Here is a 22815-nt window from a genome sequence, read left to right as displayed (position 1 = left end):
TTTGTTGTTAAATATTTACAATGTGTCATAAGCATTGTTGTACATTTTTGATGCTATCATGTAAAAAATATATATTTTTATTGACTTCAGAGAGGAAGAGATAGAAACATCAATGATGAGAGAGAATCATTGATCAGCTGCCCCCTGCACACCCCACACTGGGGATCAAGCCTGCAACCAGGGCATATGCCCTCACCAGGAATCAATCTGTGACCTCCTGGTTCATAGGTCGATACTTAACCATTGAGCTACTCTGGCCAGGCTTGATGCTTTTTTTAATGGCTGCATAATATTACAAGTGGATAGTCCATTATTTAACCATTCCCCTTGGTTTTCAGAATTTAGATTGTTCACAACTTTTCTCTTTTGCATTGACCACACTGGAGCATAACACTTATAGTTATTTTTTAGGAATTATTTAAATAGAATTATTATTTCAAAGGCAATATACATTTTATTTATTTATTTACTTTGGGGAGGGCAATGTACATTTTAAAGGGCTTTGGAAAAAACACTGCTAACTTGCCTGGGGAGGGGTGGGATAAGAGATTGTATCATCAAAAATGTATTAAAGTGACTGTTTGGCCCTAGCTGGTTTGGCTCAATGGATAGAGCGTCTGCCTGAGGACTAAAGGGTCCTAGGTTCGATTCTGATCAAGGGCACGTGCCTTGGTTGCAGCTCTTCCCCATCCAGGGCCCTGGTAGGGGCTCCTGTAGGAGGCAACCAATCGATGTGTTTCTCTCAGATCGATGTTTCTGTCTTTCCCTCTCCCACTCTCTCTAAAAACCAATGGAAAAATATCCTTGAGCGAGGATTAATAACAAAAGAAGTGACTGTTTGCTCTGTTTTCCCCAATTTAATTCAGGTTTTGTTCGTTAGCAGTGGCAAATTTTTCTAGCTGATGAAGATTTACAAATCCTGTCCTTTATTGAATTACTTATCCCCATTGTTTTTGCAACATACTAAATATGCTATATATTTCTTCATCTAGGCAGTAGATACCATTTCCCCCCCATAAAAGTAGGCTAAGGAGTGTCCAAAGGAAGATTGTAAAGACCATGTTGAAATATACCAATTTATCAATACTCTATGGATATTGTTCAAGGAGCTCCAAAGCTAGCTTTATCAACACGTCGATAATGACTAATCAGAGTACTGAAGTCACCTAGCTCTAGTATCTCAGTCTACTTTCTCTCATCTTGTTCACAGGATTTAATAGAAAACTTTGTCAAACATGGTTTTTAGGAATGAGTTACTTATCTTTGGCGTTTCCCTCATGATTCCCAGTAATTCTTGATGACAGTCTATATCTTACAAATTTTTGTATATTAGACTCTAGAGCAGAACTTGATTGGTACATAGTATATCGTAGATTCTCAATAAAGGTTTGAATGACATGCTTAATTTGGCATGAACTTAATGAACCTCTGTTGTCTCTCCATAAGACACCACTTTCTAAGCCATCAATTAGGCATATACTTTCACTTAGAAATGGCAAAATGTGTAATGAATGGGAAAAGCACATATTTTGTAATTAGAAGCTCTGAGTTTAAGTTCTGGCTTTGCAATTTACAGCTGGTAATTTTGTATAACTCCAGGTCTTAGTTTGTTCATCGACAAAATGGTGGTAACCCACCTTCTCTACTTTCCTCCTAGGGTTCTTAGATGGATCAAAAGCTCTTTTCTAAAGGGACATCTATCTGATCATGTCATTACTTGACTTTTTAAAACCCTTTAATAACTTTCTATTGTCCTCAAGAAAAAATCTAATCCTTTAACATGCATTATAAGGACTTCTGTAATATGATCCCTGCTCAATCCTGCATGATCACTATTCTAACAGTCTAATCTCTCTTTCTCCTCATGGCCTTTTGTACAAGCTGTTTGTTTTGCCTGGAATGCTTTTTCCTGTATTCTCATAGGTTGACTACTACTAGCGATATTACTAATAGCAATAGATGCAACATACTTAATTATTACTAAACATGGGATACTTTATATACATTTCTTTATACTTTATGAAGTAGGTACTTTTCTTTTTATTGTTTGAAGTATTACAAATAGTAGTACATATGTCTCCTTCTTTTTTCCCCATTGATCTCCCCCCGGCCTCCTCTACCCCCCAGTACATGCCTTTACCTGCTCCCCGCCAGTGTCTTGTATCCATTGGTTATGCTTATATGCATGCGTACAAGTCCTTTGGTTGATCTCTTACAGCCCCTCCCCCGCAACCTCCCCTGCCTTCCCGCTGTAGTTTGACAGTCTGTTCAATGCTTCTTTGCCTCTGTATCTATTTTTTAAAAAAAATGTATTTTATTGATCTTTTACAGAGAGGAAGGGAGGTGGATAGAGAGTTAGAAACATCGATGAGAGAGAAACATCGATCAGCTGCCTCCTGCACATCTCCTACTGGGGATGTGCCCGCAACCAAGGTACATGCCCTTGACGGGAATCAACCTGGGACATTTCAGTCCGCAGGCCGACGCTCTATCCACTGAGCCAAACCAGTTAGGACGCCTCTGTATCTATTTTTTCCCCATTTCTTTCCTTTAAAAAATCTTGCCTCTGCAGACTAGAAATAAACATATAATAACAAAAAATGTTTGAGTCCCAATTTCAATGTCCAACAGTTCTGAGTCCCCGTTTCAATGTCAAACAGTTCCTTAAGTGTACATGTCAGCAATGATATCTGGATGGTGAGCACATGGTGGCAATGCAGGTCCGACCCTCTCTGGTTTGGTCCTAGGCAACATGCTGCGACGCACAGCTGCTGACTGCTAGCATGGCAAGGCGTCGTCAGTGTCTCCCATCTCTGGACTGTTTCTCCTCTTGTCTTCGTGGTTGGAGCAGACCTGTCAATTCCTCTCTGTTGCAGGAATCCACATGGTCTTGCAGTTGTTTTCTGAAAATATACAAACATATTCTCGACTAAAAGTTAATAAAGGAATCTTTTCTATATAATTGATTTGGGATCCTTTTTACTTTTTCCCAAACGATTTTCCTTTGTCTTATTTAGACACCATGTGTGTTTTTCATGGGTGTCTTGCTGTTAGCATTACAAATGAAAATTAATTTTGTAAAGTAAAAATTTTCTAGATGTAATTTACTTATAGGATATTTTTCCTTACATGATATTACCCTACTATCCCCCCCTTTTTTTGATTAATGGAGGCTTTTGTAAATTTTATAATGCAGTCTTGATAACTTTAAATTTTAATTTTTTGCACAAAAATATGACTGCTTTAGGTTCATTTCATGTTCAGGAATTTTACCATCAGATGAACTACCAATAGAAATTTTAGTTACTACTTTAGGAACAGCTTTTTGTCCAGTACAATTAAATTTTCTTGAATATTCACTTATTTCAATTAGCCTATTTAAATTAATCTGAAAACTTATTATTTTACTGTCAAATTTAATACTCTACCAACAATCTTAGTTTACCCTGTAAATATTAGTGGAAAGGATTATTTGCATTCTTGAGTAGGCCCTGAGCATTCCTGGTGCTAGGCTGGATTTAGATATAGGGCAGCTGCTGTCGGCCAAGTCTCTGTCTGTTACCTGGGTCCCAAACCGAACTGGGCCAAGTCACTGTCTGTCACCTGTGTCTGGGCATGGGAAGCAGAGCAGCCATGGGGGCAGGAGACCTCCCTCAGAAGGGGTGAGGGTTCAGGCCCCCGCAAGGTTGGGGGAGTGAGGGTTGAAGTAGGTACTATTCTTATCTGCTTTACAGATAAGGCATAGAAAAGTGAAGCAACTTACCCAGAGTAACACAGCTATTGTTTTTTTAAAAATTTCTTTTTTGAAAATATATTTTTTTATTGATTTCAGAAAGAGGAAGGGAGGGGGAGAGAGATATAGAAACATCAATTATGAGACAGAATCATTGGTCGGCTGCCTCCTGCACGCACCCCACTGGGGATTAAGCCCACAACCCCAGCATGTGCCCTTGAATGGAATCGAACCCGGGACCCTTTAGTCTGCAGGCTGACACTCCTTCTACTGAGCCAAACCGGCTAGGGGCGTAACTCAGCTATTGTAAGTACTGGGTTACAAACTCAGCTCTCTCTGAATTAAAAGTAGATGTTCTCAACTCCTACTATTAAGGTATCAACTTTCTCCATGAAGTATAACATCTGTAAGATCCCCTATCAGCCAATGTGATAAGGTTAGCACTTAAGACACTGGTTTAAAATTGCCCGTGTACTTACTGCCTCTCCAACTAGAGGACAAACAAAACATTTAACTCAGACAAGACTGCATCTTGTTTACTTTTACTTCTCTAGCTCCTAGCACAGTTCCTTGTACATGTAATAGGCATTAATAAATATGGTGAATAAATATGGGAAAATGTTTTAAAACAAAAACATAATACAATGTAATTATTTTCAAATTTAGCTAAGGAACATCACCAGGCTTACCAGTTTGTGGTCTATGGAATCCACTTTTCCCCTTTTTTTGCCTTGTGGCACACTTATATCTGTTTTTTTGTGATTTCTTCTGTTTGCCATAATTCCTTAACTACTACCAACAAACATCCCCTGTCCCCCTTAATAACTGCCATACTGCTTTTTGAGAAAATCTTTTACAGAGAAGAAAAATTAAAATGCTAAAATTACTTTTCCCTTCATAGAAATTCTTTAAAATTCCTGAAAACTTTTTAATATAGCAGACCAAAACATCAGAGAGCTCTGAGGGGAAAAAGTATTTTTTATAAAATGAATTTCAAATCAAGGCTAGGCTGAAAAACAAAACCTAATATATTTATAAATGAAACCTTTCGTTGCTGCCTAGACAGTGTTGTCACCAGGAAGCATCTTATTTTTCATATTTGGCTGAAGGCTTTCAGCAACATAAATTCAGAGAAAACAGGTGCAGCACCGAGCAGGGGGTTTGCCTAAATCAATCTTTTTTTGGTTCAGTCTTTTTTTTTTTTTTTAATAGAACGCCAGAATGTAATCAGTCCTGTAGCTGTCATCACCTTCAAGGGGAAGGAAAAAAAGTAGGATGGTAAAAAAAGAGGGAGAGGAAGTATGGCAAACAGGATAAAACTATTCTTCAAATGGAGCAAGGGCTTGGGCTCCCTCTCCAGGTGCGGGCCCTCCAAGCGCGGTTTTGCAGTTACTTTTGTCCTTTCCATCAAAAAATAACATCTGGCTTTACAAGTAAGAGGATATACAAAATAGTTCGTCTCGTGAGAACTTCACCAGCCGGATGAGCGTGTGGGAACGCCATTGCGGACCGCCTGCCTCTCTGACGCAAGCTCGCGGACGCCCGGGGGCCGGACGCCTGGCTGGGCTTCCCCTAGCGTTCTCGCTACCCACAAGGCCCCACGTCTCGCCGCGCATGCGCAGCGCCGACGGCCGTCTCAGGAAGAGGAAAATGGAATAAACAACTCGGAGGAACCAGAGCGCGCGAGAGAGAGTGGAGGCAGAATTTAAAAATAAACCGGCACCTCCACGCTCCCCACCTGTTCGCGGCTGTCGCTCCCACTCCCCTAGCCAGCGCCTTCGAAATCCCTGCCTGGGGCCTCGCGCCCACCCCGTCGTCCCGCACGGCCCCTTTAAGAAAAGAGAACGAGAGAGTGAGTGAGAGAATCCCAACTCCCCCTCCCCTCCGCGCCCTCCTACCCCGTCCTCCCTCCCCTCTCCCCTCCCCCTCTCCCCGGGCGGCCAGGGCTCCCGCAGCGGGACAGACCCACCCGCCCGGCTTTTCTCCGGCACCGGCAGCGTCCTCCTTCCCTCCCCAGTCTATGGTGGCGGTGGCGGCGGCGACGGCTCCTCGGGCAGCAGCGGAAGACGAGGCTGCGGCGTTGCCATGAACAGTGGCGGCGGCCTCCCGCCCCCTTCGGCCGCCGCCTCCTCTTCCTCCTCCTCCGCGCTGGCGGCGGCGGTGGCGGTGGTGGCCCCGCCGGGGGTCGGGAGCGTCCCCGGAGGGGCGGCGGCGGGAGTAAAGCTGAAGTACTGCCGCTACTACGCTAAGGATAAGACTTGCTTCTACGGGGAGGAGTGTCAGTTCCTGCACGAGGACCCCGCCGGGGCGGCCGCGGGCCTCGGCCTCCATAGCAACAGCGTCCCCCTGGCGCTGGCGGGCGCGCCCGTGGCAGGCTTTCCGCCCGGAGCGGTCCCAGGCGGGGGGGCCGGGCCGCCCCCGGGGTCCAAGAAGCCGGACCTGGGGACCCCGGGGGCAGGAGCCGCAGCTGGCGGCGGCGGCGGAGGACTCGATGGACCGCGGCTGGCAAGTGAGTGTGGTCGGGGCCGGGAGGGTGGCGGCGGACGGAAGGCCTAGGGCCCGAGGGCCCGGGTGAGGCCGGATGAGGCCCTGCAGACGAGCCTGGCCCGCGGGTTCTCCCCCTGCCTCCCTAGGCAGTCTGAGAGGCCTAGGTTAGGCCTGTTTCTTCCTTCCTTCGTGCTTCCCCTTCCCACGGCCTGGGCGAGCTGAGGAGTGAGGGGAGGCTGGGTTCCCGGGAACTGGGGTGGTGTGAGTGGGGGCGGGGAAGAAGGGGGATAGGCTTTGGAGTGCGGTGTGTGAGAAAGGGGGTGTCGTTTCCGGGGTGTGTGGAAAGGGGCTGGGTTTACAGGCACCTGTGTTTTGCGTGCCCGTGTGGAGTGGTGTCTGCAGAGTGTTGAGGTTCCCTAGTGGGTGTGTGTAGGTAGTGGGGCGGGGTTAAGGCTTCCTGGAGTAGGTTGAAAAAACGGAAAAGTTTGTGTAAGGCTTATGGGAGGAAAGTTTTCCAGGCAGAAAACGCTTTCGAAGGATTGGGAGTGAATAAACAGCAGCTCTTAGTGTGTTTAGGTTTAGTTGAGAATGTAGAGGAGGAATTTCACATAGTTTTCAACTGCATTTCAACATAGTTTTTGGAATAAGTTTGCTGGGTGTCAGTAGGGGGATTATGCCTTCTACAACTTTGTATCCAGTGAACTCTTAGCATGGAGCTTTGAAAGCATGTCTTGTGTAGGGACTTGGGTTCAGAAATTTTAGGGTTGTTATATCTTTTAAAATTATTTGTTATTTTCTATTGACTTACAACTTTTTAGTTGTTTGTGAGTAGAATTTAGAATTGTAATAAGTGTTTAAGTGTAACCTATTTTACAGAATGTTGCCCTAAAGGAAGAAGTAGAACAGGTGTCAGACTTTCCTTTTCTGTTTCTGAATATATTGAGCATTTCTAAACCAAATGGGAAAGTCCTACTTTTTTGGTATTTCTAGACAGTTTTTGGATCTTCAAATAATTTGATAGGTAACTTAACTTGGATGTCAGAACATTTTTGTAAGACTGCAAATGAACTTGATGTTGTAGCACTTATTTGCTCTGTAAGGATTAGTGTCTTCCCAGAGATTGGTGTGTGTGAAAGATTGTTTTCTTTTTTTTTTATTGCTTTCAGAGAGGAAGAGGTGGGTGGGGTGGGGGGAGAGATAAACATCAATGATGAGAATCATTGATCTGCCTCCTGCACGCCCCCTATTTGGGGATCAAGTCCACAACGAGGGCATGTGACCTCCTGGTTCTTAGGTCCAGGCTCAAACACTGTGCCTGGCCAGTCATATTTCTTTTGCTGGGATGGGCTTGACTTTAACGGAGACTTATTTGGTAAGGTTGATATGCTAAGAAATTAATTTGTAACTTAAAATGTTTTGTAAGAAATAGTTACTTTTTATTGGTGGAATTTTATCACTTTTGAGAAGAAACTTTACAATTTCAAGATAAATCTTTGCTGGATGTGTAAATTGTGGCTCATTTATTTAAGAGTAATGTTTAGTAAGCAATGAACAGTAGTTTTGTCACTTACAAAAAGACTTTAAAAATGCTAGTGTTTGAATTAATCTGTGATCTTTCTAGGGTTTTCATAGAAGTAGTGTATTTGGGACATGAATGCTAGGTGAAGATGGGAGTTGGAGAAAAATACTAGCAATGGTTCAAAGGTGAGGGATCACTTCATATCTCAAAAAGGGAATGTAATTGCCTGGGATATAGGGTCTTGAGAGGACAGGCAGTTAATGCTAAGAAAGCATTTAAAAATTAATATTTAGTCATATAACAGTTATTTACTTAAATAGCTGAATTGTGTATTTGGATTCAGTAGGCTTGCTTTAACTTGACTGGGTAACACCTGAGGCTCCTCTTTTTTGCTATAGGTTTTTTTTTTTATAATCCTCAGTCGTACCTAGGTTGTGACTTCTTATGGGTAAAAAAATTGCTTCATATCAGTAAGTAGTAAGTCAAGTTGCTCAGGAAATCAGGGAAGAGGATTGTATTGTTGATTTAATGGCTAACTGCTTTAAATTTTTGCAATTAATTGATTATTTTAATTTTACTTTCTACCTTTAATATGTTATACTGTACCTTAATGTATTATACTGTGTGAGGCAATAGGAAGAGAGGGACCAAGGTGGCAGTTTAGGAAGATGCTGAGCTCACCTCCCATGAACATGCTGAATTTATACCTATATATAAGACAGTCTTTTCTGAGAGACAACTGAGGGCCAATTGAACAGTTTCCACAGCTGCACACCAAAGGAGAGAGAGAAGGGTTGCGGGGGGGGGGGGGGGGGGAGAGAGAGAGAGAGAGAGAGAGAGAGAGAGAGAGAGAGAGAGAGATTGAGATTGAGAGATCGAGATTGAGAGATCGAGATTGAGATTGAATAGAGGATTGGGGAACTGCTAGAGCTCTCTGGGATCTGAGGTAACTTTTCAGGATCAGAGAGGCCAGTGAGTGCCATTGTTTACATTCTCCCTCCCCTTGGATAGTGCAGCAGTTCTATTCAGGTGCACTGTCCAATCTGCAAGGCAGCAGTAGTGCCTTCCTGGCCACTCCTGGAGCTAGCTTCACCAGCTACAACAGGGTGCTGTAGAGTGTGTATATAGGGTCATCCCACCTGGAGATTGACCCAGTGGGTCAAACAGGACACTGCACTGTATGCACCAGGCTACCTCACTCAGATCAGCAGGGTGCTGAAGTGTTGGGACACCAGTCTGCCTTGTCTAAACCCCATTCTAGCTGTGGATAGCCAGAACAAAAGGGAGCTACCACATGTGCATGCACACCAAACTGCCCTGCCCTGAACCTGCTTTTTCTGGCCAGGCAGCACCTCAGGCATCACACTCTTATTCCAACTGGCCTGCTAAAACCACCTGGTACAGTCTACTACACAAAGCCTACTTTGTTATAGGACCACTTTTTCAAGATTGGGAGAGAAAGTTATTTTATCTAATTCATAGGAACAGATACAGATAGTCAAAATGAGAAGACAGAGGAATATAATCCAAATGAAGGAACAAGAAAAACACCCTAATAGCTTGGCTGGTGTGACTCAGTGGTTGAGCATTCATCTATGAATCAGGTGGTCATGGTTCGATCGCCTGTCAGGGCAGATGCCCAGGTTGTGGGCTTGGTCCCTAGTACAGGGTGTGCAGGAGGCAGTCAATTAATGATTTTCTTTCATCATTGATGTTTCTCTCTCTCCCTTTCCCTTCCTCTCTGAAATCAATAAAAATATCTTTAAAAAAATCCTAATGAAATAAAGATAAGTAATTTGCCTGATAAAGAATTAAAATAGCCCTGCCCATGTAGCTCAGGTGGTTCAGCATCGTCCCATGCACCAAAAGGTTGCTGGTTCGATACCCAGTTGTGGGTTTGATCCCTAGTTGGGCTGTGTATGGGAGGCAACTGATCAATGTTTCTCTCTCACATCAGTGTTTCTCTCTCTCTCTCTCCTCTCCCCCTTTCTTCTTTCTTCCCTTCCTCTCCCTCCCTCTCTCTAAAATGAATAAAAACATAATTTTCCTTTTAGAGAGAATGGGAGGGAGGGAGGAGGGGGGAGAGAGAGAGGGGTGGGGGAGAGAGAGAGAGAGACACCCCAATGTGAGAGAGACAACGATTGGTTGCCTCAGCTAGGAGTCAAGCCTGCAACCCAGGTATGTGCCCTTGACTGGGAATTGAGCCCAAGACCCTTCAGTCCTTGGGCTGATGCTCTAACCATTAAGCCAAACCCACCAGGCTGAAAACATTACAAAATTTTCAAGTAACAGTCAGAAGTATGCTTACCAAAATTACGTGTAGAATAGGGGAACTCAGAACTTCAACAAGGAAGATTTAAAAAATTAATAAAGAACCAATCAACTGAAGAATAACTGAAATGAAAAATACGCTAGAAGGAATCAATAACAGATTGGATAATACAGAAGAACAGATTAACCATATGGAGGATAGAATCGTGGGAATTGCCAAATCAGAACAGCAATAAGAAAAAAGAGAATAATTTAAGGAATATCTGTGACAACATCAACTGCACTAACATATGCATTGTAGGTACCCCAGAAGAAGGAGAAGAGAGAAGGAGAAAATATTTGAGGAAATATGACTGAAAACTTTTCTAATCTGGGGAAGGAAGCAGACATCTAGTTCCAGGAAGCACAGTTCCAAACAAGATGAACCCAAAAAGGCCCACACCAAGATATTGTAATTAAAGTGACAAAAGTTAAGGATAAAGAGATAATCTTTAAGCCACAAGAAGAAAACAGCATTTCATAAACAAAGGAACTCCATCCTCTCCCAAACCCCATAAGGCTACTAGCTGATTTCTCAGCAGAAACTTTATGACCAGAAGGGAGTGGTAGGAAATATTTAAAGTGTTGAAAGAAAGGAATCTACAACGTGTACTCTACCCAGCAAATATTTCATTCAGACTTGAAGGAGAGATAAAGAGTTTCCCAGACAAAAACTAAAGGAGTTTATTACTACTAAGTTGGCTGTAAAGTTTTTTTTTTAGATTTTATTGATTTTTTACAGAGAGGAAGGGAGAGGGATAGAGAGTTAGAAACATCGATGAGAGAGAACATCGATCAGCTGCCTCTTGCACACTCCCTACTGGGTATGTGCCCACAACCAAGGTACATGCCCTTGACAGAAATTGGTACACGTCCTTGACTGGGACCCTTGAGTCCGCAGGCCAACGCTCTATCCACTGAGCCAAACCGGTTAGGGCGCAGCTAAAGTATTTATTATACCACGATATATATTTTATGTACATTACTTTATTTGAAACCCAATAGATTTGTTTATCAAAATAAACTTAGTTTTCAGTTCTACTAATTTACTTAGTAGTGAAGCTTTGGTATAAGACAGATCTAAAGTGTACTTCTGGCTCTCTTACTGGTTTTGTGATCTTGGGCAAATTTTTAATCTTAAGCCTAAGTTTATCTCATTTCAAAAAATGGAGGTAAAAATAGTACCTACTTGGTGGTATTGCATGTGACACTATCAGTGTGTATTGCCTGTTACATAGTGAGATATAAGTCTTAGTTGCTGCTGTTATTGAATATCTACACTAATAAAAGAGAAACATGCAAATTGACTATCCCTCCACTACGCCCACCAGCCAATCAGGAGCAAGTATGCAAATTAACCCGACAAAGATGGAACTTAATTTGCGTACGCAGGCGTGGAGCGAAGACTGAATACCGCATAGAAGGAAGCCAAGCACTGCAGAAGGGAGTAAAGTGGCAGAGAAGGGAGCGAGGAGCAGCCGAGAAGGGAGGGAGCAAGGCAGTGGAGACGGGAGGGAGCGAGGCAGCGGAGATGGGAGGGAGCGAGGCAGCGGAGACGGGAGCGAGGCAATGGAGACTGGAGGGAGCGAGGCAGCGGAGAAGGGAGGGAGCGAGGCAATGGAGATGGGAGGGAGCGAGGCAGCGGAGACGGGAGGGAGCGAGGCAACGGAGAAGGGAGGGAGCGAGGCAGTGGAGACGGGAGGGAGCGAGGCAGCGGAGACGGGAGCGAGGCAATGGAGGCGGGAGGGAGCGAGCCAGCGGAGACAGTAGGCAATAGGCCTGAGGAGCCCCTATTCTTGAAGGAATCTTCCTGCAATGGGCCTCTAGTGATTAATGATAACTCTATAATTAACCTGGACATCTATGTTCCCTGTCTTCCCTCCCCCCCCTAATATCTGAGAGTATACAGTTGGCCCTCCTTATCCACAGGTTTCACATCTGAAACCAACTGCAGATGGAAAATATTTGAAAAAAATGTTACACTTTTGCTTACATGCACTGTGTAATTAGGCCTGTGATGGTTGTGTCTGTAGTGAATATATAGACTATTTTTCTTGTCATTATTACCCAAACAATATAGTGTAACAACTATTTATATAGCATTTACACTATATTATTATAGGTAATTCAAAGTATACAGGAGGATGTGTGCATAGGCTATATGTATTCTACATAAGGGACATGGGTGTCCTCAGTTTTTGTAGCCACAGGGGTTCAGAAACCAATCCCTTTCAATACTGAGGGACAGCTATACTTTCAAGACCAGTAAAATAGCTACAGATTATTGAACTGTGGTTGCCATCCAACCACAGGAAGATAGCAGTGGATAACCTGAAGTTCATAAAATAACTTTGGAATGTATAATGTTTGTGGCAAAACTGTTTTAGTTTAAGCCAGGGTTACACTTTTCTTTCCATAAACTTGTATGATCTGACAGGAAGGTAAGTACTGAATTTCCCATTAGGATAGCTGCTATAGATTTAAACATTTTTATTGGACAACTAGAGGCCCAGTGCACTTGGTGGGGGGGTGTCCCTCAGCCCGGCCTGCACCCTCTCGCAGTTTGGGAACCCTTGGGGGATGCCCGACTGATGGCTTAGGTATGCTCCCAGCCAGCAGTTGGCCATCCTTAGCACTGCTGCGAGGGGAAGGAGAGGCTCCTGCCACTGCCGCTGTATTCGCCAGAGCCTGGTTTCTGGCTGAGTGGTGCTCCCCCTGTGGGAGCGCACTGATCACCAGGGGGCAGCTCCTGCATTGAGCATCTGCCCCTGGTGGTTAGTGTGCATCATAGTGACCAGTCGTTCCGCTGTTCGGTCGATTTGCATATTAGCCTTTTATTATATAGGATGCATATCCTATATAATAGAGGTAATAGACAAATTGACCCTCACGCCCTTGCACAAGATGGCCGCCCCCATGTGGTCAAAGATGGCTGCCACAAGATGGCCAGCAGGGGATGGTAGTTGTGGGCAATCAGGCCTGCAGGGGAGGGCAGTTAGGGTCGACCAGGCCTGCAGGGGAGGGCAATTAGGGGCGACTAGGCCTGCAGGGGAGAGCAGTGGGGGGGACCAGGCCTGCAGGGGAGGGCAGTTGGGGGTGACCAGGATTGCAGGGGAGGGAAATTGGGGGAGACCAGGCCTGCAGGGGAAGGCAGTTGGGGGCGACTAGGCCGGCAGGGGAGGGCAGTGGGGGGGGACCAGGCCTGCAGGGGAGGGCAGTTGGGGGTGACCAGGATTGCAGGGGAGGGAAATTGGGGGAGACCAGGCCTGCAGGGGAAGGCAGTTGGGGGCGACTAGGCCGGCAGGGGAGGGCAGTTAGGGGCGACTGGGCCAGCAGGGGAGGGCAGTTAGGGGTGACCAGGCTGGCAGGGGAGGGCAGTTAGTGGTGACTGGGCCAGCAGGGGAGGGCAGTGGGGGCGACCAGGCCTGCAGGGGAGGGCAGTTGGGGGTGACCAGGCTGGCAGTGGAGGGCAGTTGGGAGGGACAAGGCCTGCAGGGGAGGGCAGTTGGGGGGGACCAGGCCTTGCAGGGGAGGGCATTTGGGGGCGACTGGGCCGGCAGGGGAGGGTAGTTGAGGGCTACTGGGCCTGCAGAGGAGGGCAGTTAGTGGTAACTGGGCCTACACGGGAGGGCAGTTGGGGGGGACCAGGCCTGCAGAGGAGGGCAGTTAGGTATGACCAAGCCTGCAGGGGAGTGCAGTTGGGGGTGACCGGGATGGCAGGGGAGGGCAGTTAGGGGCAACCAGGCCTGCAAGGGATGACAGTTAAGGGCAACTAGGCTGGCAGGGGAAGGCAGTTGCGGGCGACTGGGCTGGCAGGGGAGGGTAGTTGGGGGCGACTGAGCCTGCAGAGGAGGGCAGTTAGAGGTGACCAGGCCTACAGGGGAGGGAAGTTAGGGGTGACTAGGCTGGCAAGGGGAAGGCTGTTGGGGGGACCAGGCCTGCAGGGGAGGGCAATTAGGGACAACTGGGGCCACAGGGGAGGGAAGTTGGGGGCAACTGGGCTGGCAGGGGAGGGCAGTTGCGGGTTATCAGGACAGCAGCAGAGGGCATTTGGGGGAGATTGGGCCAGCAGGGGAGGGCAGTTGAGGGCTTTCGGGTCGGCAGGGGAGCAATTAGGTGTCGATCAGGCTGGCAGGGAATTGGTTAGGACAGCCGTGGGCAAACTATGGCCCGTGGGCCAAATCCGGCCCGTGGGCCAAATCCGGCCCGTTCGGCTGTTCTATCCAGCCCGCGGAGCCGAAAGAGCGGAGGGTTCTCTTGCTCTCCCCTCCGCTCCTTTACTTTGAATTTATATTAGTTCACACAAACACTCCATCCATGCTTTTGTTCCGGCCCTCTGGTCCAGTTTAAGAACCCATTGTGGCCCTTGAGTCAAAAAGTTTGCCCACCCCTGGGTTAGGAGGTGATCAGGCAGACAGGCGAGTGGTTGGTAGCCAGCAGTCCCAGATTGTGAGAGGGATGTCCTACTGCGGGCCTAAACCGGCAGTTGGATATCCTCCGAGGGTTCCCAGATTGGAGAGGGGGAAGGTTGGGCTGAGGGACACCCCCCGCCCCCCCGCCCCCAGTGCACAAATTTTGTGCACTGGGCCTCTAGTAGACTTCATGATACCATTCATTTCACTCATTTAATACTGTGCTTGCAATGTGGCAAGCTTTCATCTGTACGTGATGGGAATACAACATTGAATGAAATGAAACGAAACTCTGCCCTAGTGCAGTTTACCTTCTAGTAGGGTATACAAACATATGTATAAGTTAATATTAGGTCTTGATAAGTTTTATGAGGAAAACTCAGAGGTTTATGAGGAATACTCAAAGAGGGATGTACTAATATACATAAATCTAGGTAAGATACAGTTAATGAGTAAAAACACTTCTTTACATAAAAGTTCATTTGAATTAGGGGCGACCAGGCCAGCAGGAGAGAGCAGTTGGGCGTGACTGGGCTGGCAGAGGAGGGTAGTTGGGGGCTACCAAGCCTGCAGGGGAGGGCAGTTAGGGTTGACCAGGCCTGCAGGGGAGGGCAGTTAGGGGCGACTAGGCCTGCAGGGGAGAGCAGTGGGGGGGACCAGGCCTGCAGGATAAAACTTAATATCTTTCTATTTTGACCTTTTATAAATATAAAAAAATTTAACTTTCTATTTTGAGATAATTGTAGAGTCTCATGCAGTTGTAAGACATAATATAGAGAGAGATTGTCCCATCACCCAGTTTCTCCCAGTGGTAACATCTTTCATAGCTATAATACAGTATTACAATCAGCATTGATTGACATAGTAATCCACTTTTTCACATTCCCCTAGTTTTATTTGCACTTGTGTGTACATGTGTGTGAATTTGGTTCTGTGTATGCTTGTGTACCTGTCAACACAATCAAGGCATAGGGTAGTTCTATCAGTCTCAAATTGCCATTTTGTAACTTGCCTTACCCCCCAACCACTGGTAATCAGTAATTTGCTCTCCATTTCTATAATTTGTCATTTCAACAGTGTTCTATAAATGGAATTATATAGCATGTAACCTTTTGGGATTGGTATTTTTATTGCTGTATAATTGCCATACAGTATCCTATTTCAGGTGTACATCACAGTGATTCATTATTTATATACATTATAAGAGTTCTTTCATAAAAAGCTCCCTTTCTTGATGTCTCTTTTGGTATCTCTCTTGTTTTTCTTAAAAAAAAAAAAAAAAGGATATTGTTCCTTTTTTTTCCAAGCTAGTTATTTAACACAAAGATTCTCATTTTAGGAAAATGGAAACTTTTTTATTTTATTTGGAATTAGAAATGTAGTACATGCACATGTTAAAAATGTAAATAGCACAAAAGGATACACCAGGAGAAATAGTTTTCCTCCTTCCTTATTTCTGATCCCTCTCCAAAAGACAGTCACTCGTTCCAATTTATTATGCACCCATTCAGAAATAATCCTTGCCTATACAACTTTTTATATGTTATAGTTCCCTGTTTCTAGTACATACTTATACATATCTATGTATATGCACACATGGAAGCCTAATGCACTTTGAATTTTCTCATTGAATTGTATAGCTTGTAGTTTGTTTCACATCCACACAGAAATCTATCCTACTCTTTTTAATGGATGTGAAATAGTCCATTGTATGTTTGTATTATCCTTTTTTTTTTTTTTTTTTTTAATATATTTTATTGATATTTCACAGAGAGGAAGGGAGAGGGATAGAGAGCTAGAAACATCGATGAGAGAGAAACATCGATCAGCTGCCTCCTGCACACCTCCCACTGAGGATGTGCCCGCAACCAAGGTACATGCCCTTGACCGGAATCGAACCCGGGACCTTTCAGTCCGCAGGCCGACGCTCTATCCACTGAGCCAAACCGGTTTCGGCTGTATTATCCTTTTTAATGGATATATTTAGATTGATTATAATCTTTTACAAATACAAGTGATGGCACTAAACTATTATATCTTAGTGTATTATGTATATTTATACATACATTTATATAAAATATATATGTTAAGGAGCATACAGAATTATTAGTGATCTGGTACATTAAAAAAATTATGGCATGACTGGCATGGCTCAGAGGTTGAACATCGATCTATGAATCTGGAAGTCATGGTTCGATTCCTGGTCATGGCACATGGCCGGGTTGCAGGCTCGATCCCCAGTGGGGGTGTGCAGGAGACAGCTGATCAGTGATTCTCTGTCATCATTGATGTTTCTGTCTCTCCCTCTCCCTCTCTTGAAATAAATAAAAAAATATTTTAAAAAGTTATGTAGATAAATACCATTTGATCTCACTTACATGTGGAATCTACATAAAACCCAAACTGGTAGATACAACAGATTGATGGTTGCCAGAAGCTGGGTGGGGGTGCACGAAATGGGTAGAGGTGGTAAAAAGCCATAAACTTCCAGTTATAAGATACATAAGTCCTGGAGATTATAATATACGGAAAGGTGGTTATAGTTAACAATACTATATGGTATATTTGAAAGTTTCTAAGAGAGTAGGTCTTAAAAGTTCTCATCATAAGAAAAGAAATTATAACTGTGTGGTGTTGGACGTTAACCTAACTCATTATAGCAATCACTTTGCAATATATACACACTAGAGGCCTGGTGCATGAAATTTGTGCATTCGGGGTAAGGGGTAAAGGGGTGGTTCCATCAGCCTGGCCTGCACCCTCTCGCAGTCTGGGAGCCCTCGGATTTCCGACTGACAGCTTAGGCCTGCTCACAGCTGGCAATTGGACATCCTTAGCACTGCGGCGGAGGCGGGAGAGGCTCCCACCACTGCTGCTGTGCTTGCCAGCTGTGAGGCTGGCTTCTGGCTGAGCAGCACTTCCCCTGTGGGAGCGCACTGACCACCAGGGGGCAGCTCCTGCATCAAGCGTCTGCCCCCGGTGGTCAATGCACGTCATGACCAGTCTTTCCGCTGTTTGGTTGACTTGCATATGGCCTGCAGGATGGGGTGAAACCGGCTCTCTGACATCCCCCGAGGGGTCCCGGATTGCAAGAGGGCGCAGGCTAGGCTGAGGGATCCCACTGGTGCACGATCAAGGCTGGGGAGGGACACGAGAGGTTGGCCAGCTGCGGTGGGACTGTGGGAGGGCTCCAGGGCATGTCCAGCCCATCTCGCCCAGTCCCGCCTCGCCAGCCACCTTCTAATTAATTGCCTTTCAGTGTTCACGAATCTGTGCACCGGGTCACTAGTGTATTATAAAAAGATTTAATGTATACAGATACATGTTCAAAAAAAGATTATGGCAAGCTTTCAACTTAGTATGATTTTAGGCTAAAAGTGGAGATTCATCATTCATTGAATTAACATTTATTGAGCAGTTACTCTGTGTCAGGTACTATTTTTTAGATTCTTGGGATGCATTAGCCCCAATAATTTTAAAGTATGATAAAAGATGACAAGTGCTATATAAAACCCCCCATCTCTACTAGTTCTCAAGAAACTGTAGGTTTAGGTGATCTGAAACTGGTAATTTGCACAAGTACTAGGTGTACCAGTTAATAATGCAGATTTTTTTCAATAGATGGAGTTACACATATGTTGATATATATGCGATTTGATATGTATATTATTTTGTTATATTGACAGCAAGCTTCAAAACTTCATATGTCAAATTTTCTGAAGGTGTTAACATCGTAGATATTTTTATGCTTAAAAATGTCAAATTTCGTGCCCCAAAAAAGAGCATTTGTGGGAAGTTTTAATTCATTATTTTGAAGAAAAGTGCTGCTGAATACTTCGGGAAGTTTATGGTGAACATGCTCCATTTCAAGATACTTGTGAATTCTGATTTAACTGCTTTAAAAGTGATGATTTCAATGTGAAAGACAAAGAACGTCCAGGTCAACCGAAAAAGTTTAAAGAACAACAGTTACAAGCATTATTGGATGAAGATGTGTGTCAAACTCAAAAACAACTTGCAGAAAGATTTAACGTTGCTCAGTAAACAATTTCCGATCGTTTACAAGCAATGGGAAAGATTTTAAAGGAAGGAAAATGGGTGCCACATCAACTGAACGAAAGACAAATGGAAAACCGAAAAGTCATCAGTAAAATGTTGCTTCAACAGCATGAAAGAAAGTCTTTTTGCATCGAATTGTGACTGGCGATGAAAAGTGAATTTATTTTGAGAATCCCAGACGCACAAAATCATGGGTTGATCCAGGTCAGCCATCAACATCGAATGCAAGGCCAAATTGCTTAGGAATTTGGTGGGATCAGGAAGGTGTATTAGGAGCTTTTAAAACCAGGTGAAACCATTAATACTGTTCGCGACTGACAACAAATAATCACTTTGAACCACACTTTGATTGTGAAAGGACCAGAATGTTCCAGAAGACACGGCAAAGTAATTTTGCTTCATGATGACGCACCATCACACACTTCAAAACCAGTTAAAGACATGTTAAAAGATCTTGCCTGGGAAGTATTAACCCACCCGCTGTATTCACCAGACCTTGCTCCTTCAGATTATTACTTGTTCCGATCCATGGCACACGCACTTTCTGAGCAGCACTTCAAAACGTATGAAGAAGTGGAAAATAGGGTCTCTGCATGGTTTGCCTCAAAACAAGAAAAGTTCTGTTGGGACGGTATCCACAAATTACCTAAAGGTGGGGGAAATGTGTAGCTAGCGATGGACATTATTTGAATAAAGCACTTTTGATGTTTCTCTTGAAATTACCTGTTTTCTTGGATTACAAAATCCACATTATTAACCGGTACACCTAGTAAATTGATTTTAGCAACAAATTTTCTCTTCTTCATTATGAAATTCTAAGTTACTTTGCTGAGAAAACAAGAACAGTTTAAGACGTTTTAAAAACATGTATTGCTTTATTGGTAGCTTTTGATTATGTAGATAAAGTAATTATCTTGGCACAGACCCCAAATTAAAACTCTTTTTAAAAAAATACGTTTTGTTGATTTTTTACAGAGAGTAAGGGAGAGGGACAGAGAGCTAGAAACATCGATGAGAGAGAAACACCGATCAGTTGCCTCCTGTACACACCCCACTGGGGATGTGCCTGCAACCAAGGTACATGCCCTTGACCGGAATCGAACCTGGGACCCTTGAGTCCGCAGGCGGACACTGAGCCACACCAGCGAGGGCTAAAACTCTTTTATTAGAAGACATATTTCAGTATATAATCACATGGACAGTTCTAAATATTAAGTAGCTTCACCAGGAGCCCATTTATTTAATTGTTTATAGTCAGCCTGTAGCCAATTCATCTTGGAAGGCCTATGCAGGGGTCCTCAAACTGCGGCCCGCTGAGGAAATTTATCCGTCCCGCCCGGTGCCGCTGCCTGTCCTGCTTAGCAGCCGACACGTCCCGGGCCCGCAGTGCTCATAGGAATTTGTTCATAGTTTTTTTTTAAACTATAGTCCGGCCCTCCAGCGGTCTGAGGGACAGTGAACTGGCCCCCTGTTTAAAAAGTTTGAGGACCCCTGGCCCTATAGTATTGTAGCACTGCTCAGAATCAGGTGTTTACCAGAGCCTTGCTTCACTGCACTCCTTTCAGATTGAGGAGACTAAGTAATAATGTATCACTTAAAATTTTTTCAAGTCAAAACAGTTTAATACACGTATGTACTCCAGTGTGGAACAATAGGATTTCAGCTGAGTAGTTTGTTAAGCCTGAGGATATATATATATTTTTTGGTCTTGCTATAGGCATTGCTGTGGCTATCTTGGTGCAAAAGTATGGCAGCTTCCATGAAGGCCAGTTTGCCAGATAGACCTTACAGTTTTTAAAACAACATCAGCTTGCCTCTGGAGGACAGATACTTTATGCAGATGACTTTTTCATTAGTAAATGGCATAAGAATTTGATAATTAGTAAGTGTCTTTAACTGGTTTTGAAGTGTGTGATGGGCAGTGACTGGAGAGAGCTTAATTATCAAACTCTTCTGTGCCAGTTATTATACAGCTACTGGGGGGAATATAAAGATATATGGCCCTGACCACTTATTAATGCATAGTTTAGTAAAGGATTTTTAAGTGTATAAATTTTGCATAGTATGATATGCTATAAACATAAAAATGCATAAAAAAAACTCTGTTCAGGGATATTTTGGAAGGTTTCTTGAAGAGGCCATATTTGAACTGTTTTTTGAAAGATGGCTGAAGTATACCTGACAGAAAGAGCATCCTAGGCAGATGAGTACAAGGACACAAAGGTTTTGAGAGAAAGTATTGTATTATGATTTTGTTCTCTAGTCATCTGATGTGATAAAGAATAGGCTACATAGTATGGAGAGTAGTACTAGATGATAGATTGTGTGCTCACATTGTGAAGACCCTTCTAGGCTGTGCTAAGTGAAGTGATAAGATTTCTGTCTTAAAGATAACTGTGGCTTCTGAGGATGGAGATAGAGAAACCTTTTGGAGTAGGTTTTTTTTTAAAAAAATATGTTTTTATTGATTTCATAGAGAAGAAGGGAGAAGGGAGAGAGGGATAGAAACATCAATGATGAGAGAGAATCATTGATCGGCTGTCTCCTATACGCCCCCACTGGGGATCGATCCTGCAACCTGGGCATATGCCCTGATAGGGAATCAGACTGTGACTTCCTGGTTGATGCTCAACTACTGAGCAACACTGGCCGGGCTAGAATTGATCTCTTATGGCTCTGCACAGCAGCTTTATCACAGGCTGGAAATACAGCGTTTTTAGTCATTAATTACTGTTTTTTCTTTGTTCCCTTGGCCTTTTTTAGTTTGTGAGCTTTTGAGAGAACTTCAGTTCTCAGACAGATCAATTTTTTTTTTTTTAAATATATTTTATTGCTTCTTTACAGAGAGGAAGGGAGAGGGATAGAGAGTTAGAAACATCGATGAGAGAGAAACATCGATCAGCTGCCTCCTGCACACCTCCTACTGGGGATGTGGCCGCAACCAAGGTACATGCCCTTGACTGGGATCGAACCCGGGACCCTTCAGTCTGCAAGCCGACGCTCTATCCACTGAGCCAAACCGGTTAGGGCACAGATCAATATTTTTTGAATTTTATTCTCCCAGATGACTTCTGTGGTTTCTGTAAGAGATGTGTGAAATATTCCAAACTACCTTTTTATATATTAAAATGTAAAAAAAGGCTACATGAAAAATTTTCATTAATGCATTCTATACAAGAACATATTAGCATTTCATTAGAAAGAGCAAGCCAATTTTTACAAATAAATTTATAAATGGGTACAAATGATAATCACAAAAAGTAAGTATAAACACCATATCTCACCCAAGCATGCCAGTATACTGAATTATTGCCACAACAACCCTGGAAAGTAGGTTATCATTTGTATTTTACAGAGGAGTAATCTGAGATCTAGGTTACATACACTGTCGAAGGTCAATAGTTGGTAACTGGCTGAAGCAGACCTTATGGGCAGGTGTATTTGCTCAGTCTATGCTCATCCCACAGATCCAATAGAGAAAAGAATGGGAGTTCTGCTGAGTGCCTGGAGGAGCCTGTTTATTGGGCCTGCATCCAGTGCATTGTCAGGTAGGATCTTTGAGTCTCAATTTACTCATCAGAAAATGGAGGCAGTAATACCATTTGCATGGGGTGTTTTATAAAGTGTGGGCATGAAAACCTATTGTGCATTTTGTCAATTTTTAAAAATTCCTACTCTGGAAAAGGGTTTAATTGTAAGTAAGTGTTTATACAAATGTGCTAATAGATTAGGGAATACCAAAAAGTATAAGGACTAATTCAAAATCTCAGTTTACTGATAATTTAGATGGGTAGATAGTACAGAAACATATAAGAATTTAAAGGTTTAAGTCATTTAAGATGGCAATAAAAGATAAGTTAAAGGAAATTTTTATAAATAATATCTTAGAGGTTTTAATAGCTTGGGATAATTAGGGAATACATTCTAGTGATGAGAGAAGAAATTAACTTTTATAAGTACCTGTGAGACAAGATGCTGGGTACTTTGAGTAGTTACTTGACTTGAGTTTCTACCACACCCTGTGAGTGAGATGGTATTACTTATTTTTTTCAGATGAAGAAATGAAACTTAAAGGGTTGTTTTCCCAAGGTAATATAGCTAGTAAGTGGCACAAATACAGTTAGACCTCAGTGTCTAACTCCAAGTATTTGTTCCATCATGTCTAGGTCTTTAACATAGAGCAGGAATTGATGGTATTCTGTATTGTGAAGTGTAGACTTCCAAAATATACAATTAATATATCATTTTGACTGGAGGAGAGAGTTCAATAATGTTATGATTATTGTAAAGCTCTT

The 22815-nt window shown here is 43.6% G+C and overlaps 1 protein-coding gene and 1 long non-coding RNA gene across 5 annotated transcripts in view; one reads left to right on the top strand and one right to left on the bottom strand.

The window, feature by feature from the left end:
- Positions 1-2021: 2021 nt before the first annotated feature.
- On the bottom strand, positions 2022-6001 carry LOC308243197. The gene is made up of 3 exons (XR_013960061.1): positions 5703-6001; positions 5472-5562; positions 2022-2903 (listed from the first exon to the last, which is right to left on the bottom strand). It is a non-coding gene; the product is annotated as an uncharacterized lncRNA (long non-coding RNA).
- The window catches only part of PAN3 (poly(A) specific ribonuclease subunit PAN3), a gene marked incomplete at its 5' end in the record, with an annotated part of 196405 nt that continues 179319 nt past the window's right edge, over positions 5730-22815 (top strand). For all 4 annotated transcript variants that reach the window (XM_080658498.1, XM_080658497.1, XM_080658496.1 and 1 more), the window contains one exon: positions 5730-6242. In XM_080658498.1, coding sequence (XP_080514624.1) covers positions 5819-6242 — 424 coding nt within the window. The remainder of the gene's footprint in view (positions 6243-22815) is intronic.

Source organism: Plecotus auritus (assembly GCF_963455305.1).
Source record: "Plecotus auritus genome assembly, chromosome: 3".
NCBI classification, from domain to species: domain Eukaryota; kingdom Metazoa; phylum Chordata; class Mammalia; order Chiroptera; family Vespertilionidae; genus Plecotus; species Plecotus auritus.
The sequence above is the reverse complement of the archived record's forward strand: the minus strand, read 5'-3'. Positions and strand labels throughout refer to the sequence as shown.